Source organism: Phoca vitulina, unplaced genomic scaffold (genome assembly GCF_004348235.1).
Source record: "Phoca vitulina isolate PV1807 unplaced genomic scaffold, GSC_HSeal_1.0 scaffold24, whole genome shotgun sequence".
In the NCBI taxonomy this organism is placed as follows: Eukaryota; Metazoa; Chordata; class Mammalia; order Carnivora; family Phocidae; genus Phoca; species Phoca vitulina.
In genome coordinates, this window is record NW_022589727.1 from 23,261,226 (window position 1) to 23,279,837 (window position 18,612).

General features: G+C 36.7%; 2 protein-coding genes across 7 annotated transcripts in view; one reads left to right on the forward strand and one right to left on the reverse strand.

The window, feature by feature from the left end:
* Positions 1-3,315, reverse strand: part of METTL4 (methyltransferase like 4) — a 40,846-nt gene extending 37,531 nt beyond the window's left edge. The window contains exons 1-3 of one of the 6 annotated variants that reach the window (XM_032421346.1): positions 2,952-3,193; positions 1,746-1,826; positions 1,004-1,407 (exon numbers count right to left, since the gene is read on the reverse strand). In XM_032421346.1, coding sequence (XP_032277237.1) covers positions 1,004-1,399 — 396 coding nt within the window. In that variant the 5' untranslated portion in view covers positions 1,400-1,407; positions 1,746-1,826; positions 2,952-3,193. Of the gene's footprint in view, positions 1-1,003; positions 1,827-2,951; positions 3,194-3,230 lie in introns of those variants that run through there. The other 5 variants (XM_032421348.1, XM_032421344.1, XM_032421347.1 and 2 more) reach the window with 5 other exon arrangements.
* Positions 3,316-3,401: 86 nt separating this feature from the next.
* The window catches only part of NDC80 (NDC80 kinetochore complex component), a 47,673-nt gene continuing 32,462 nt past the window's right edge, over positions 3,402-18,612 (forward strand). The window contains exons 1-7 of the mRNA XM_032421343.1: positions 3,402-3,427; positions 4,762-4,867; positions 6,023-6,100; positions 9,006-9,129; positions 9,208-9,380; positions 10,074-10,176; positions 17,115-17,204. Coding sequence (XP_032277234.1) covers positions 4,767-4,867; positions 6,023-6,100; positions 9,006-9,129; positions 9,208-9,380; positions 10,074-10,176; positions 17,115-17,204 — 669 coding nt within the window. The 5' untranslated portion in view covers positions 3,402-3,427; positions 4,762-4,766. The remainder of the gene's footprint in view (positions 3,428-4,761; positions 4,868-6,022; positions 6,101-9,005; positions 9,130-9,207; positions 9,381-10,073; positions 10,177-17,114; positions 17,205-18,612) is intronic.

Below are 18,612 nucleotides of genomic sequence, written 5' to 3' on the forward strand. Positions count from 1 at the left end.
ATATACTATTTTACTGAAATCTCAGACATTATATATTTTCTTTCCTATGCCTGACACACAGCAAATGGTTAATAAATATTTGTCCAAGGAAAAAAAAGACAGAAGAAATTACAAGAATATTAAAAGTTCTACTTCAGGAAACTAGAACAATGTAATAAATTATCCCTATTACTTGCCTTATTCTAATTCTCAACATGCTTTCTTATTTAATAATCTTTCTTCATGGATCTCAATTGTAAGATCCATGAGGGTACCAATAATGTTTATCTTGTTTAATCCCTGTATGTACAACAGCACACAGAAAGATCTCAAACATTTGTGGGTAAGTAATAAAGTTATTCCTATCTCTATCAAAGAAAATGTTAATATAATCTATCTGAAATGGACTTTGTATAATCACCTCTGAACTCTTCAGAAACATAAAAAGTATTAAAGCATAATTAATTTGATCCTGTATAGCATTCTTGAAACTTCACCAAAAGACTGCACCAGTGTATACACAAATACATATGCTTTAAGAACATACACAATTTTCTACAGTAGCTTTCTACTTTTATTATTAAAAACTTTATGAAATACCACCCTTCTTGCAAACTTCTTTAAGGAGCTTATCCCCAAACGACAGGTCTCTAAGAATCTCCCAAAATCCATAAACTGCTTTAGGATTTTGCAGACAAAGCAGCACGTTGTTGAACAAAAACAGTTGTAAAAACGTGCAATTAATACAAATTGAGTAAGCAAAAAGGGTTTTTTGTTATTGTTTAGTTTTGTTTAATTTACAGAGCATTCACTTTTGAGCAAACTTTGCTTACTTTTGAAATACGCAAATTTGGTCTTCTAAGAATGGTAGCACATTAGGAAAGAGTTAAAAATTACATTGGCTATAACTAAAGCCTTCCTACGCTTTATGGATTGTTTTTTAGACTTAGTAAATTAGAAGATATTGGAATAATAAACTTCTGCATGTTCTGCAGAAAAATAAAAATGTATTAAAACTTTCTACCTTCCCAATAATAGAAATGCGGTTTTCTTCTTTAATACCATCCATTGGATCTTCCTTTTCATTCCTTTGTTGGCATTCTTTGTGAACAGCTGGAGTTATATAAGGTTTGGTGACATTAAATAGCTCAGATCGAAAAACATATCTCTGTATGAAGATTTCACAATTTCCTCTGGCATCATTATCTGGCTTAGTGGTAGAGTCAAAAGCAATAAAGGTAGCAGAGGTTCCCAAAGAGATCAAAGAATCCATTTGAAGAGTATCAAAGTGGACAGATGAGGTGGGCTCATTTTTACTGCAACAAGGCTCATGATGTTGGTGAAGTTGATAGTTTATGTTGTTAATGAAAGAAAGATGATCTAGTAACCATCCTGGTGACAGTTGGTGCACCACAGACATTCTCTTCTCTTAAAAAAGAAAAAAAAAAAAAAACTCTGAAAATGAGAGTCTAGATGTAAAATCCAATTTTCCAGATTAACTTCTTAAATGTCCTGCATTTCAATAAAAATATACTTCACATACACAGGTAGATTTCATGTGCAAGTATATAAACTTAACATATACACAAAACAGAATTTGACATTCATGATATGTTAAGGAAAAATGTAATGTTTTAATATAAACTTTTAATTACAGGGTTGATAATTCTGATTTTTCAGCCAATTTAGCAAAAGAGAATTAAAATGGGATCTTATTTCTGGAATCCCAATCAAATCCTCTTATCTTCCTGGGCCCTCCACACAACCTCCTGTTCGCTTTTAATCTAGCCACTAGGTCCACATCCTCCAAGTCAGGAAGTCATTCAATTCTTAAAGGTGAGCGTGTCCTGTCAAAGCAAAGAATACTACATTACCTATGTGAATTCACCCTTTTTAATGAGATAAACCTAGAGAGGTCACAGAGAGGTCAGCTCTTGTTTTTTCAAAGCACATTTGCCGCAATAAGTCAGCCCATTAACACTGCCATACTTAACCACTGCTACCAACAGAGTGCAAAAAAGCATAAAATGAAAGACTGGTCTAGGCTAAGCACGATGCAATTTTAACAGATTTCAGAAGTACCAAACCCTAACAAAATTGCAAGGTTATTGGTTCTGAGCAGTCCTCCTTCAGCAGCTATGTTTTTTCAAAACTTCCTTATCCCTTTACCAAAAAAATGATAAAGTTCTGGGTATTACCTACTAAATCTAGTATAATGGAGAACTTAACAGGGGGACAGAATAAGTATTTAACAGCACAGCTAGTAATAGCAGCATTTAGAACCAAACTTGAACTCCATGTAGTGTTAGCAGTATGACCATAGTCAAGTTATTTACTCTCACTACAGAGTCTCAAATTCATCATTTGTTATGACATCTCAGAAGGCAGTTTAGAGAATTAAATGAGATAATCTACATGAAATGCTGTGCAGTGCCTGACACACAGCAACTGTTCCAGCAAATGCTATTAGTGATGGTAATCCTGGTATTGGCCCTCCTTTCACAATCACCACTTGTGGTGAGGAGGTAATATAATGGCTAGTGAGAGCAAGAAATGTAGTCAAGAAAACTGAAACTCAGGAAAAGGTGACGTGCCCAAAATTACAATTCTAGTTAACCGCAAAACTGCTCCAAGAATCAGTATCAGGACTTTGGCTCAAAGCTTTTCTCCCACCCCCATCACTTTCCAGGTACTGGGCAGTACATGTCTTTGAGTTCAAACTCAGGGAAGCAGGGAAGTCCTATTTTAGCAAAGTAAACTACTGTGCTTAAACTCTCTCTCTCTCTCTCTCTCCTACCTCTCCCCTTCACACCCAAACCTCCACCCCTCACCCCCTTGGGTTCCTCGTTGGCCACCACTAGAGGACCATGGAACCCTAGCGAGCACACTGCGAACCCGAACCCTAGCGGCAGCCACACCGGCTCGATCCTCGAAGCCAGCTACACCCCCACTCAGCAGTTACTATCTCCTACCTCACCGCTTCCCCTGTCAGAAAAACTGCACGACGTCTCCCAGACTTGCATCATGAAAGAAGCACCCCTCTAAACCGTGGTCATGAAAGACGCCACTTTCACGGCAAAGGAAATTTCTTTTTCTACGAGCCAACGGGCGCGGCCATGTTGCTGTACGGAAAAGGCGTTTCCAGGGCGATTTGGAGAGCTCTGTCAGCTACTCAGAGACGTACAGCGCCCGTCTCTTCGGCGCTAACTTTAGAAATCCGACCAGACTTTGTAGGAGCCGCTCACACTTACCAGAGATGCCAGTGTGCTGAGTGAGGCGACAGGACGCCAGCAATACGCAGAATTCCCGCGACTGGGAGCGGCGCGTAAGAGATGAGCACGCGTTCGACGTACGTGATGATGTAGACGCCAGCGGAGATTTTAAAATTCGAACTGCGCCGGTGGATGGAGGGAGGAGTTGGGTGTTTTGGCGGCTGTTGTCCTGCCGGGTGAGTAGTTGCACAGGTTACAGAAATTCGGTCCCTGGGTTGTGTCAAGAAACTGGAAGAAAGGTAACTAATGACTTTGAGTTAATTTTGTGCCGGCAGAACTGTTCTCAAGGGAGAGAGCGATGGCGCCAACACCTTAGATTTGGAGGCCCTGACAACGTTTTAGTCTACTATTCTGAGAGGCCTCCGGGCCGAGTCTGTGCGAGGCGCCAGTTTCCCGGAGTACAATAAATTTCTACTGACAGTGATTTCCAAGGGAGAAGAGGAGGACCTAGGGGCACACTGGTGGGGAGCAGAGAGTCTGGAGGGAGGAATTGATGGGAGCGGGGAGAGGAGGGACAAGATGAACTGTTTGAGGTGTGGCGTTTGAGATACTAGTGGGTGTGTAGGAAAGTCTTAATCTTAAATTACATTTTAAGTGGAGATTTGGAGTGCACATATAGGTGAATGGGAAAGTTGAATGGATAGCAGAAATGTATAAAGTAAAAGAAATAGGTGGCCAAGCCAAGATAGAAAGAGTGTAATCAGTTTAAAAGACAAAGGAGAGCCCAGAGAAGTGACAGGATAACCACAAATGTCCACTTCGCTGGAAACCAAGATAGAACTTGAGAGATCTAGGTGTGTAGTGTCTAATGCCACAAAGATGAGATAGGATCAAAAGATTTGTCAGTCATGAGTATTCTAGGAGGCAACTGTTTCAGTAGGTATGAAGGAAATGAAATGTTAATTTTCTGAGACATAAACTGTAGACCATTTTGTGGACCATATAATTGATCCTTGTTGGAAGGGAGATTGAAGTAAAAGGGGCACTAATTTAATATAAATGGGAAACAGTGGGTTAAGGACAGAGCAAGAGGGATGGACATTAGGAAAAGAAAACAGAATAGCTGTATTCTCTAAGACCAAAGTAAAGGAAACATCTTGAGGTAGTTCTTGTCAGATAGCCTCTGACTTTCCCAATGAAAAGGTGCAGCCAACAGCAGTAAAGTGATCTGGGTTAGGTTTCAGGGCTTTAACTACTGAAGATATGTGAAGGCAGAAATTATACCTTATTTATCATTGTGTCATTTCAATTGCCTTGCACACTCAGGTGTACATGGTAGGCAGTTAGTAAATATTCGTGTGTGTTGAATATTTTTAAATGAAGTTAAATACACATTCCCTGTAAATGAGAACTTCACCTTATATGAACAAAAGGGCCCAGGAAGAGATTATCTTGAAGGAACAGTGGAACTTGGCTGCTTTCTGTTTGAGGATGAAGATAACAGTTGGTGCTTAATGTAGCATCTATATCTGGAAAGATGTTTTAATACTGAATTCATGAATGCAGGTAGTAAGCATGAAGCGCAGTTCAGTTTCCACCGGTGGTGCTGGCCGCCTCTCCATGCAGGATTTAAGGTCTCAGGATTTCAATAAACAAGGCCTCCATACCCCTCAAACGTAAGTACCTCATGCGTTACCGTTTTGGACAAAGAAATCTGTAAAGATGATTAACACAAAAATGTACTATGAGTGATGTTCTTATGAATCTTGTTTGTTCACAGTGGTACCTAATTTGGGTTAATGAAGGCTAAAAATTGGCATGTTATTAGGTGTGTTTTATCTCATTTGTTCCTTAAATTTCCAAAGCTACATACTTTGCCCAGCAACCCCTAAAAAGGATTGTTAATTCCCTTTCAGCACTTTTTCTTATTTTCCTCCTTTATTCTAGACCTGCTTATTTGAGCAGGCTTGTTGCTAGAACTTTGAATTTACTGAAGTATATCCAATTGGTAAAATTGTCAGAGTTCTTACTTACTTGCTCAATGATAAGCTGCAGTTTAGAAGAACCTACAGAACACTTCTCCAAACTGTTTTCTCAGTATTCACTGGAAAGGGGTATATAATTATACTATCATAAACTAGTTTTTCTCTGTGAGTTTGTTCTAATTAAGAGAAGGCTGTTTGTAAGCCACTGAGGGCTATATCAATCCTCTGATACCAAGGTACAAGTTAATTGCTAACTGTACTTAAATTACTTAGGTTTACATTGTATAAGCCTCAGCTACTTTTAGAAATTTGAATTATTTGTGTCTTTAACTTCTGAAATCAGAAATTTTTTGTATTGTTACACATTACATGCACTAAAAGATTTATGCCTTGAATTATATTGAAAACTAAAAGGCTGCCATTGGCAATGTTTTAGGTTTGTTTTTTACATAATGTATGTTCTTAGGTGGAGCTGCATTCTAATAGAGTAGGCCTTAAAAGAAAATTGTTAAATGTAGCTATCATCCTATGATTGAAGATACCTATTTTTAAATTTTTTTCCTTTAAGGTTATCCATAAATGTACATATGTTAAAATGATTGAAATGAGAATGTAGATATGGTTTCTTTCTGCTTTCTTCTTAACATTTTAGCATTATTACTCGTGCATGTTGTTAGCCTATCCCATTGTAACAGCTGTGATTGCTACTAAAAATTTTCATGATTCTGAATTATTTTTATAGGTAATGGGAAAGAGGTGCTAGTTCCAACATATTTCCAAAAATTTCTTAAACTAATATTTTTTTATATTTATTTTTTAAAGTTTGTTCTTTTCATTTTGTTAAAGCAAAGAGAAACCAGCCTTTGGAAAGTTGAATATAAACAAACCCACATCTGAAAGAAAAGCCTCTGTGTTTGGTAAAAGGTAATGATATTTTTTATTAGTTTTAATGAAAGGATTCTTAAAAAAATAGGATGGCATGATCCCTCACAAAAGAAAGTTAAAAGCTAGCTTTCTTCCGTTTTAAATGGTGAAATGGTTATATCTGTTTTAGATAGTGCTAAGAGATATATCAGCACATTCAGACCACTATTTCATGTTATAAATGAATAGTTGATTGAAAATTCTATACCTCGCTTTCAGATAGTATGGAATCATACCATTTTAAAATTTGGAGGAACCATCATCTAGTTCAACAGTTTAGTCCCAGGCTTTTTTATACTCTTAAATATTAAGATTCCAAAGAGCTTTCATTTTGTGGGCTGTATTTATGGATATTAACAATATTAGAAATTAAAACTGGAAAGTTTTTAATTATGTATTCATTGAATGTAAAATAATAATAACCCCTTACGTGTTAACAAAAATAACATACCTTTTTTTTTTTTTTTTTAAAGATTTTATTTATTTATTTATTTGAGAGAGAATGAGAGACAGAGAGCACGAGAGGGCAGAGGGTCAGAGGGAGAAGCAGACCCCCCAGCTGAGCAGGGAGCCCGATGCGGGACTCGATCCCGGGACTCCAGGATCATGACCTGAGCCGAAGGCAGTTGCTTAATCAACTGAGCCACCCAGGCGCCCAAAAATAACATACCTTTAACGTAAAAGAATTTTTTTTTCCCAAAAACAATTATTTCGGTAATAAAAGTGATGTTGTTTTACATTTTTACAAATCTCTTTAACATCTGGCAAAATAGAAGATAGCTAGCTTCTCATATCAGCTTCCACATTCAGTCTGTTAAAATATCATACATCATGTAGCCATCCTCTGAAAAACTCCAGTGTACACTCATGAGAAAATGAGAATGAAAGGGGCAAATAACATCTTAGTTTTTCAGTATGAAAATAGCTTTGTCTTCTCAGATCCCCAAGATCACACTTTGAAAACCACTGTCTAGCATAGATCAGTGGTCGCCTGTGCTGAAGGTGGGGCAAGGATTGAATGTTAAGGAGTAAAAAACTTTTGCGATGATGAAAATGTTCGATATCTTTATGTCTTCATTGTGGCAGAGATTGCACAGGTATATACGTTGTCAAACCTCATCATACTGTACACTTTAAACAGGTACATTTTACTCTAAGCAAATTACACCTCAATAAAATTTATTTTTTAAGGAATGATCAACCCCAAAATTGAAAAAATAATTTGTTCTTTTATCCCACCAAAACAAAATATAACTGTTTTAAGGCAAACCTGTTCAATTGTTTTGAAAATATTTAGAGATGAAATGTTTGTTACCTTATGAAAAGTCTTTCCCTTGAAACCAAATTAAGCTCTTTCTGATATTCAGTCCAGTTGGTGAAAAATCTTAAGGCATTTTTGTAATGTAACTCTTCTCTCAGTGGTGAACTTCACAGATAATGATGATAATTACTATAAAATCTAACATTTGCTGAGCATTTTTATAAGCCAGACGTTGTTATAAGTGCTTTGTCTGTATTAACTCTTTTAATCAATCCTCAGAACTGCCCTATGAATAGATACTATTATTGTATCCATTTTATAGAAAAGGAATTGAAGCACAGAGAGGTTAAGTAATTTTAAGACAGAATTTGAAACCACAGACTCTGATTCTGGACCCTGTGCTCTTAAGCTATAAATTGAATGATGCAGTATTTTGATTGGTTAGGAAATTCTCTTATAATTCAAAAAGATATCTAACAGTGCAGTTCTGTGTAGAATAAGAGCTGAGTCTATACATGTATTCCTTTTGGGTAAAAAAAAAAAAAAAATTAAAAAGATTAAGTAATAGCAGTATGTAGAAAAGTGGTTCTCAAATTAGCAAATTCTCAGGGGAGAAAATAGCCAATCTGGGCTGTGGAGTGAGAGGGCCCAAGCTAAAGAACTTTTAGAGCATTGGCAGGAGAGAAGTTGAAAGCAGTAAGCAAACTTGCAGGGACAAATAGAGCTCTGATGAACAGAGTTCAGATATTACAGCAGTGTTCATTGCAACTCAGTTTTGTGGCATCTGTTCAATAAGGAAAATTGTTATTCTAAGGATATTTAATAAACTGCAGTTGGTAGCTAAATCAGGCCACAAAGTTAGGCAAAAGAAACCATTATAAAAATACAAACAAATTAAGTTTTGTTTTGCGGAGGAAGGGCTTAAAATGGAGCACATATGTTTTATCCATTAATGACTAAAAAGTTGCACCATGTAAATTTATAGTAAATAACAATCAGATACATAGGGGCGCCTGGGTGGCTCAGTCGTTAAGCGTCTGCCTTCGGCTCAGGTCATGATCCAGGGTCCTGGGATCGAGCCCCACATTGGGCTACCTGCTCCGTGGGAAGCCTGCTTCTCCCTTTCCCACTCCGCCTGCTTGTGTTCCCTCTCTCACTGTCTCTCTCTGTCAATAAATAAATATTAAAAAAAAAAATCAGATACATAATATTGCATGACACAAAAACGTTTAAGAGAAAAAGCATACACTACCCATTTTAACATCTCAAAAACAATTTTCCCACAAGAAATGATGGCAAATGAAAGGGTTAGGAGTGAAGGAGCAATCGTGGAAGGCTAAATAGGATGGCGAAAGGACTTGGGTTACTGAATAGACTTGGAGAATGGTTGTACAGAAGATCTAGTGGACTCAAAATACACTCTTAGGTGATAGTGTATATGTTAGGAATGGAATGCACCACAGTGCATTTTTCTTCCTACCTCATTTTATAGTTATCATTATTTGCTCTTTTTCTCTGCTTTGAATAAGAGAAAATAATTGAACTTTAATGTTTGTTGCTGCTAGTAAAATATAAAATCACCTTGAAATAATTTAGACTTGACCACAGACTGAAATAGTTTTGACTGACTATTTATATTTCCAGAACTAGTGGACATGGATCTCGGAATAGTCAATTTGGTATATTTTCCAGTTCTGAAAAAATCAAGGACCCACGACCACTTAATGACAAAGCATTCATTCAGCAGTGTATTCGACAACTCTGTGAGGTATTTTATATTCTCTTAAGTATTTTCCAGTAATTTTTCTATTATAAAATGTTCGATGTTTCTTAAAAATTATTGTAGTTTCTTACAGAAAATGGTTATGCATATAGTGTATCCATGAAATCTCTACAAGCTCCTTCTGTTAAAGACTTCCTAAAGATCTTCACTTTTCTTTATGGCTTCCTGTGCCCTTCGTATGAACTTCCTGACACAAAGTTTGAAGAAGAGGTTCCAAGAATCTTTAAAGATCTTGGGTTTGTATGTTATATTTCTTATTAGCCTTAAGAGATTGTTGGAACACAGAGAAGAATCAGACTCAATTGATTTGTAAAGATTCTGAGTGAGAGAAATCATATATTTTAAGATGGTCACTGTGGGCAGTATATCTTAGGATAAATTTAAAAGGCAAGAAAAACCACTGTTTGGAGGTTATTACTGAACTGTAGAAGATAGTTCATAAGGCTTTCCAAATACTGAAGTGACGAGGAATAGCTAGGATGGGCTGGATACCACAGATTTTATAGAAGCAAAAAAGACAGGATTGGAGGCCTAGAGAAAATGGGGTGGGATGAAGTCAAGAATGGCTGTGTAGAGTAAACACGGGAAGGAATGGATTTGAGGATGAAGAGTATACACATGTGGCTTATTTGGAGTACATTGAATTTGAGGGAACAGACAATTTTTTAGGAGAGGAGTCCAACATACTGGTTGTAAATCAAGTTCTGCAGTGTTAGGGATATACGTACAAAGAGAAGAAACCAAAAAATACACAAAATCATTTCAGAGTAAGATGACCAAGAACAAAATCTTAATAAATATCTTACTTCTAAACAAGTCAAGACTGTTGGTATATATGTGGAATTTTTCTAATGTAACTTGCCTAATTTAGCCTTATTTTCACAAAATTAACATTGTTGGCTTCTATTTTTTTCCCTAACTTTTCACAGGTATCCTTTTGCATTATCCAAAAGCTCCATGTATACAGTGGGGGCCCCTCATACATGGCCACATATTGTGGCAGCCTTGGTTTGGCTAATAGACTGCATCAAGGTATTTGATTTTTCATTTTAAAATGTATGTGTAGGAAAGATTTTTTTTTTTCCTTGAGATAGTGTTATTTCTCTCTCAGTCTGTCTTTTGCCAGTTATCTTAAAGTCTACATCTGTTTTCATTTTTCAAAGCACATTTGATTTTAAATTCTTCAGACTATTAACAAATGCTTCTAGAGGTGAGAGGAATTACCACATTGGCAAGGAAATTATTTGTTTTTGCGAGGTTTTAAAGCTTTAAAAAAAAAGTAGGAAATTATTTCCCCCATTATATACATAACATTACTTTGGTTTTTTTCCCTTTTTTAATTAAAATCCATATGCATTGCAAAAAATTTTGGAAAATACAGAAATACACAGAAAGTGATATACCCATAATCCCACAACTCAGAGACAACAATTTAAAACATTTCCTTGGGCTATAGTTTTAAAGGTGCCTTTTTTGCTGCACAAATTATGTGGGTTTTTCTTTTTAACTTTTGATATATATATTGACAAATTTCCCTTCAGAAAACTTGTACCAGTTAAAAGCTCCTCAGCAATGTATGAGCATATGCATTTTCCGAAAACATCATTGTTTTAAAATCTTTACCATTTGAAAGGTGAAAAAATAGCTTGTTTAATATATATATTATTAAAGCAATTGTCTTTTTGTATGGTTTGTCATTGATATTTCTTGTGGGTTTTTTGGTCCTATTTTATGTATATTTTAATCTTTATAAATTAAACTGCTTATATATTAAGTTTATCAATATTTTAAATGAACAAGTGAAAACTTTTTTTCATATTTGCAATCTTTTTCTCAACTTGACCATATTTCACACTTATTACAACTGCCTATTTGTGTCTTTTGCCATTTTTCTATTTTCTTATTGATTTGTAGGAGCACCAAAAACAGTCAAACTGGGGTAATTAGCTCGTATGGATATGGTACAAATATTTTTTCCCTTTTGATTTATGTGCTGTATTTTGACTGTTGAGAAATACAGCTCTTTATCTAGTCTAATTCAGTCTCTTCTTTTATAGTTTCCGAGTTCCTGTCCTTAGTGCTGGAATCCTTAAAACTAATACTGTCCTCCTGACATTCTCTTGTCCATCGACAGTCCCTCAACAAAATATAGGCAGGCACTAGGTGGATGGATTTTTGTCCCAGAAGACATCTCAGTACTTTCAGCACCACCATTGTCAAGATAAGAGTAGAAATCCAATACCATTTTACTGAACTTAATGTATAACATCTGTGCATTCAGTTTGTCTCTCCTCAGCGATATCCATCGACATTGGGTAACTACCTCTCTTTTCCCACCACCAAATACTCCTATTGTCAATAGATCACTTTACCCTTGTTTCACTAAACAACTTATGTCATTCTTTTGTGGTTAGGAGACAGCATTTCCACAGTGATGCAGGAGCTCATGGAGTACCTGCTTTGGCTTCTGTTGGGGAGGGACCTCTTGAGATGCCTCCAAGTCTATTATATAGGTTGAAATTTCCTCTTTGCTATCTTGGTTTGCTTGAGGTGGTAGAACTGAACACTATAAGAATCAATGAGAGATTGTAAGAATCAATGAGACACCATAGGTTTCTTGTTCTAATTATCTTTCCCACTTAACAGAATCCTAAAAATTTAGCCAGATTTAGGATGGCCTCCTTTAGTCTCTGATGTTAAAAAAAAAAAAAAAATTCTTCCACTTTTTTACCTACTATTTTTATTACTTCTTTGTATTTAAATAATCTTTATTGTTTCCTTCGTTCTGCTAACTTTGGACTTACTTTGGTCTTCTCTTTCTAGTTTCTTGAGGTGTAAATTTAGGTTCTTATTTAGGATCTTTCTGTTTCCTTGATGTATGCATTTATAGCTACAAACTTCCCTCTTTAAGCTGCTTTTGCTACATCCCATAAGTTTGATATGTTGTGTTTTCATTTTCATTTGTCTCAAGATACTTTTTCATTTCCCCTTCAATTTCTGATTTGTTACATTGGTTGTTCATGAGAGTGATGTTTAACTTCCATGTTCCCATGACTTTTCCACTTTTCCTCCTATTCTTGATTTCTACTTTCATACCATTTTGGTTAGAGAAGATACTTGGTATGATTTCTTCTTGAATCATACTAAGACTTGTTTTATGACTTAACATATGATCTCTCCTAGAAAATTTTCCTTGTACTCATGAGAAGAATGTATATTTTGCTATTGTTGGATATGTTTTGTATATGTCTGTTGAGTCCATTTGGTCTGTAGTGTTGTTCAAATTGCTATTTATTTATTCTCTGGATGATCTCCCCATTGTTAAGAGTGTGGTATTAAAGTCTTCCAACTATTATTGTATTGCTGTTATTTCTTTTTTTTCTTTATTTTTCCTTTTTTTTTTTTTAAGATTTTATTTATTTGACAGAGAGAGACACAGCGAGAGAGGGAACACAAGCAGGGGGAGTGGGAGAGGGAGAAGCAGGCCTCCCGCGGAGCAGGGAGCCCAATGTGGGGCTCGATCCCAGGACCCTGGGATCATGACCTGAGCCGAAGGCAGACGCTTAACGACTGAGCCACCCAGGCGCCCCTGCTGTTATTTCTTTTAGTTCTTTTAGTATTTGCTTTATATATTTAGGTGCTCCCATGTTGGTTGCATAAATATTTACAAATGTTTTATCTTCTTGATGGATTGACCCTTTTATCATTATATAATGACCTTTGTCGTCTCTTTCTACCACTTTTCTTTTTTTTTTTAAGATTTTATTTATTTATTTATTAGAGAGAGAGAGAGCACAAGCAGGTGAGAGGGAGAGGGAGAAGCAGGCTCCCTGCTGAGCAGGGAGCCCGATGCGGGACTCGATCCCAGGACCCTGGGATCATGACCTGAGCCGAAGTCAGAGGCTTAACAACTGAGCCCTCCAGGCATCCCTCTACCACTTTTCATTCAAAGTCTATTTTGCCTGGTATATCTTTTTCATCCCTTCACTCTCAGTCTGGATCTCTAAAACTAATGTGAGTCTCTTGTAGGCAGCCTATTTTTGGATCTTGTTTTTGTCCATTCAGTCATTCTGTGTCTTTGGTTGGAAAGTTTAATCCATTTACACTTAATTATCCATGGATAAGGACTTACTGCCATTTGTTCATAGTTTTCAGACCATTTTGTAGATCTGTTGTTCTGCTTGGTTCTTATTCTACTATCTTCTTTTGAAATTTGATGATATTTGGTATCAGCATACTTTGACTATCATTTTTATGTATCTATTTCATGTTTTTCCCTTGTAGTTATCATAAGACTTACATAAAATATCTTTAAAACTATAACATTCAGGGTGCCTGGATAGTTAAGTCGGTTAAGCATCCAACTCTTGATCTCCGCTCAAGTCTTGATCTCAGGGTCATGAGTTCAAACCCCACATTGGGCTCCATGTTGGGCGTAGAGCCTAATTTAAAAAACAAAAACAAAAGTAACAGCTATAACATTCTATTTTAAACTGATAGCTTCAATAACATTCATAAATTTTACACTTTCGCTTCTCCCTTTTACATTTTAGGTTATTGATGTTACAGTTTACATACTTTTTTATATTGTGTTTCCAATAACAGGTTATTGCAGTTATAGTTCTTTTTAATACATTTATTTTTTAACTATTAAGCTAGAGTCATAAGTGAATTACACACCACCGCATTAGAAAAGCAGACTTTGTATGTTTATTGTTACCAGTGAGTTTTACATTACCTTCATATGTTTTTACAATGTTAATTAGCACCTTTTGCTTCCACTCAAATAACTCCCTGTAACTTTCCTTGTAAGGCAGGTCTTGTGGTGGTGAACTCCCTCAGCGTTTATTTTGGAAAGTCTATATCTCTCCTTCATTTCTGAAGGGCAGTTTTGCCAGATATAGTATTTTGGGTTGACGGTTTATTCCTTTCAGTATTTTAAATATGCCATCCCTTTCTCTCCTGGCCTAAAAAGTTTCTATTGAGAATTCCACGAATAGTCTTATGGGGGTTTTCTTGTATGTAACTTCTCCCTTCTCTCTTGCTGCTTTCAAAATTCTTTGTCTTGATTTTTGACAATTTAATTTTAATATGTCTCAACATAGCCCTGTTTGGGGTCCTGTGGGCTTCATGGATCTGGATGTCCATTTTTCTTCCTACATTTGGGACTTATTGCTTTAAGTCTCTTACTGCTTTATACTTTCTTTTTATACTTTATACTTTCATCTCATTGCTTTAAGTCTCTTATTGCTTTATACTTTCTGTGCCTTTCTCTTTCTCTTCTCCTTTTGAGATTCCCATAATGCAGATACTGTATCATTTGATGATGATCTGTAAGTCCCATAGGCTTTCTTCACTCTTTTTCATTCTTTTTTTCTGTTTCTGTGACTGGATAATTTCAAATGTTCTGTCCTCTAGCCCACTGACTGCTTTTTCTGCATGGTTGACTTTGCTTTGGAAGCTCTCTGTTTAATTCTTTAGATCAGTCATTTTTTTTCAGCTCTCATTTGTTTGATTTTTTTTTTTTTTTTTTGGTTTTTCTTTGTTGAATTTCTTGTTTTGTTCATACATTGTTTTTCTAATTTTGTTTAGTTGGCTGTGTGTTCTTATAGTTTACTAAACATCTTTGAGAGGATTATTCTGAATTAGTTCATAGATCTCCATTTCTGTAGGAAGATTAGTTTGGAGATTGGTTTCCTTTAGTAGAATGGAGATTAGTTTCCTTTAGTAGAGTCATGTTTACCTTATTTTTCATGATCCTGATTCCTTATGATGGTACCTGCACATTTGAGTAAGTGGTCTCTTCCACATTTGACAGGTTCTCTTTGGTAGAGACAGTTCTTTACCAGTCAGCTCAGATGGGGGTTTAGATGGATCAGCTGGTAACGTACTTGGGCAGGTGGGGCTTATATCAGGGTTTAGTTTTGGGAAAGGTCACTGCCCAAGCTGTGAGGTTAGGGGAGAGGGGGAAGTGCTACTGTCTGAGAACGGTTAGAGAAGACTGCTGGCTTCGTTCCCTGCCCAAGTGAGACTATAGGGTAGGCGCCACGATTTCCTGGATAGTTGGGACTGAGTACCATACTCAGCAGTAGGCAGTGCTGTAAATTAGCTTCCCTGCCCTCATGGTGCAACAGAACAGCCCCAAAGCCTGCATGGCTTGTTTAGAATCCCAAACCAATGGTATGAGTATGTGCTGAATTCCCTGAACAGAAGGAGCCACCACTGGTTTTGCTCTACATACAAGGAAGGCCATGAGCTGTGCTCTCCAAGTGTCACTGTAAGTAGGGCTGTAGGATGGGCTACACAGCATCGCATATGCTCTGGTTAGGTTTCCTGGTCAGGCAGGCTGAAGGCTGTAAAAAGCAGCAGGCAAAACTGCAATTTAGTTTCCACACCTGGGAGGGGGCCCTCATACATGCTTCAAGATTAGAAAGGCTCTTGTTTGGGGTTCAAATTAAGCAGAACTATGCTCCAAATTCCCTGGCCTAACAGGCCACCATCCCAGCCCTGCAGATGATAGGGCCACCAGCCAGATTCTCCACTCCAATCCACTCTAATCAGAGTTGTCAGGTGGGTTACACATATACCCAGGTGCTCTGGTTAGGTTTTTCTGGTCAGGTGGGCCTGGAGACTGTATTCAGCTTTGGACAGCACCATAAATTATCTTCCCTGTCCCACTGGAGCTTCAGACCAAGCCTCATGACCAGCAAGGCTTTTTGGGAATCAAATCAGAGAGAATTGCATGCTTAACTCCCCAGATTACAGGCCTACTGTCTTGGGTCTGCAGAAGCAGAGCCACTGAGCAGGTTCTCCACTCAATTGCTGCTGTACCTGGGGCTAGAGGGTGGGCTATTGAGATTCCCATGAGCTCTGGTAAGGTTTCCTGATTAGCAGGGTTGGAGGCTATATTCAGCAGTGGGCAGGGCTATGGATTAGATTCCCTACCAGAATGGAGGAAAGAGACAGAACAGACCCCAAGACTGGCAAGATTCTTCTCAGGAAGCTAATCAGGCAAACCTGTGCACCAGACTCCAGCCAGATGGGGTTGCTGACTTGGCTCTGCAGATGATCAAAGCCCCAGCCGAGCTCTTTTCAACTCTTATATGAGTCTTATATGAATATCTTTGGAATAGGAAAGAAGTAGATATGGCAAGCAACTCTGGGCTAAGAATTTAGGAATCTGATATGTAAGTCCTAGGATAAGAAAAATTAATGAAATATTTTTAGCAGACACTGCATTCTCCTTTTCATTCCTAATGCATGGTGCTTTTCTTAGAAGCTTAGTGTGCATTATACTAGATACACATTTACATGTTTACATTTCATATCAGTTTCATTTACACTTTCTAGTTATTTTTTCATGTTTGGAAGGTGGTATTTTTAAAACAATTTATAAAAACAGGTGTTCCAAAATGGAATTTATTTGCTTTAAAAACCTTTAGCAATTTTCCTTTATAAACATCTGACTGTTTTGCTGTAATGTATTATCTTACCACTTTCAAGCTTAAAACAATTCTGTTTCTGAGTATTTCATATTGTAACCAATCTGAAGTTCATATTTATACATACTGAAGCAGTCTGTGGATAACATTTAAGCACCAAACTTGAGTTCATAGAAAAGAAATAATCCTTTTTGGTTCACCTTTTATGTGGCAATTTTTTTTTTTTTAGATTCTCAGAGTTGCATTAAAATGTGTGTATATGCTCTTAATTAATAGTAGCATAAAGATCAGCATATTTAATAGAACTAAATATGGAATCCATCCTTTTTTAATTCTAATGGATTTAGTTACTAAAATATTAGAAGAATTACATTTTAATGCTCAATAAAATGACCTCTCTAGAGACTTTGTCATGCAGTAATGTAAATGCTTCTAAAAATGACACTAAAACGAATGTTACAAAACTTGAAAGCTATGTGTTTTTCTCACATTTTATCAACTTAAATATGTTGCTTGTGTACTTACTAGTTACATAATGCCATGAAAGAAAGCTCACCTTTATTTGATGATGGACAGCCTTGGGGAGAAGAAACTGAAGATGGAATTATGCATAATAAGGTACCTTACATTACCACGAACATTATAGTTATCTTGGTATTATTAACTGTGTAACTACTGAAATTAATATAGTCGGGCGCCTGGGTGGCTCAGTCAGTGTCTGCCTTTGTCTCAGGTCATGATCCCAGGGTCCTAGGGTCAAGCTCTGCCCCAGGCTCCCTGCTCAGCAGGGGCTCTGCTTCTCTCTCTGCCCCTGCCCCCGCTTGTGCTCGCGTGCGCGCACGCGCTCTCTCTCTCTCTCTCTCTCTCTCTCGCAAAAATAAATAAAAATATTTTTTAAAAAAAGAAATTAATATACTCTTTAGTGGAGTCTTTTTGCTTCCCAAAAAACTTCTAAAATTGAATTTTTTTTAACATAAATAGATTTATTCTTGGAATCATATTGTCATTTCTTAAAATTAAGTAGGCATAGAAATTTAAAATGGTAACTAAGTGGGCCACTTGGGTGGCACAGTTGGTTAAACGTCCAACTCAGGTCATGATCTCAGGGTTATGGGATCGGGTCCCGCATCTGGCTCCACGCTCAGCTTGGATTCTGCTTGAGACTTTCTCCCTCACCCCTGCTCCTCCTCTCACATGTGCAGCCACATGCTTGCGTAGTCACTCGCTCTCTCTCTCTAAAATAAATCTTTTTTAATAAAATGTTAAGTAAGTAAAAAATGCACGGAGATTGGAATTAAATCGTAACATGTTACTGTTTTGTATATAAATGTAACATTTCTTTTCTCCCGTACCTTTTCGAATGAAGATATCAATACTGGCAACATAAGTCTTTGAGTCTTAAATATTACATGTGGGTCTTACGTTTTGTTTTGGCCTTTTATTTAGGCATATTACCACTTAGATCCGAGTTACCACTTCCAAAAGGGATTGAGATAAAAGTAAACATGGTCTAAGTTGGTTCCCAAGCCATACTTTATTGGAGCCTAAACTATGTAACTGACCTCACCCTATTTCCTAAAATAAGCAAATTTATGTGTCTAAATAGAGCAAACACCAACTCCAGGGAATAGATTTATAATATTGAGGTTAAACATTAATGTGCCCTAGCACATGTAAAAGATCGATCACCATGCATGTCCCTAAAAAGAAAAACTATTTTCTGTGCTAATTCTAATCTACACTCTTTGGAGCATTTGACATAAAAAAAAAAAAAAAAGTGGCAAAGAACTTTAGTCTCATTTTTTATTACTACTTTTCAGTACTTTTTTTTTTTTTTAAACAGAGTAACCATACCTTTTACTATTTCAGCAATGTCCCCTGCTGGAGAAGCAGTTAGAAAGCCTTTGATCCTACTCTTGAGAGAACTCTCCTCCCATGTTGCAATATGTGCACTGGACTAAATTTATCTGTACCTCATTTTGCAGCCAAATACAACACTTGTTAAATATTAAATTTTTTGACATTT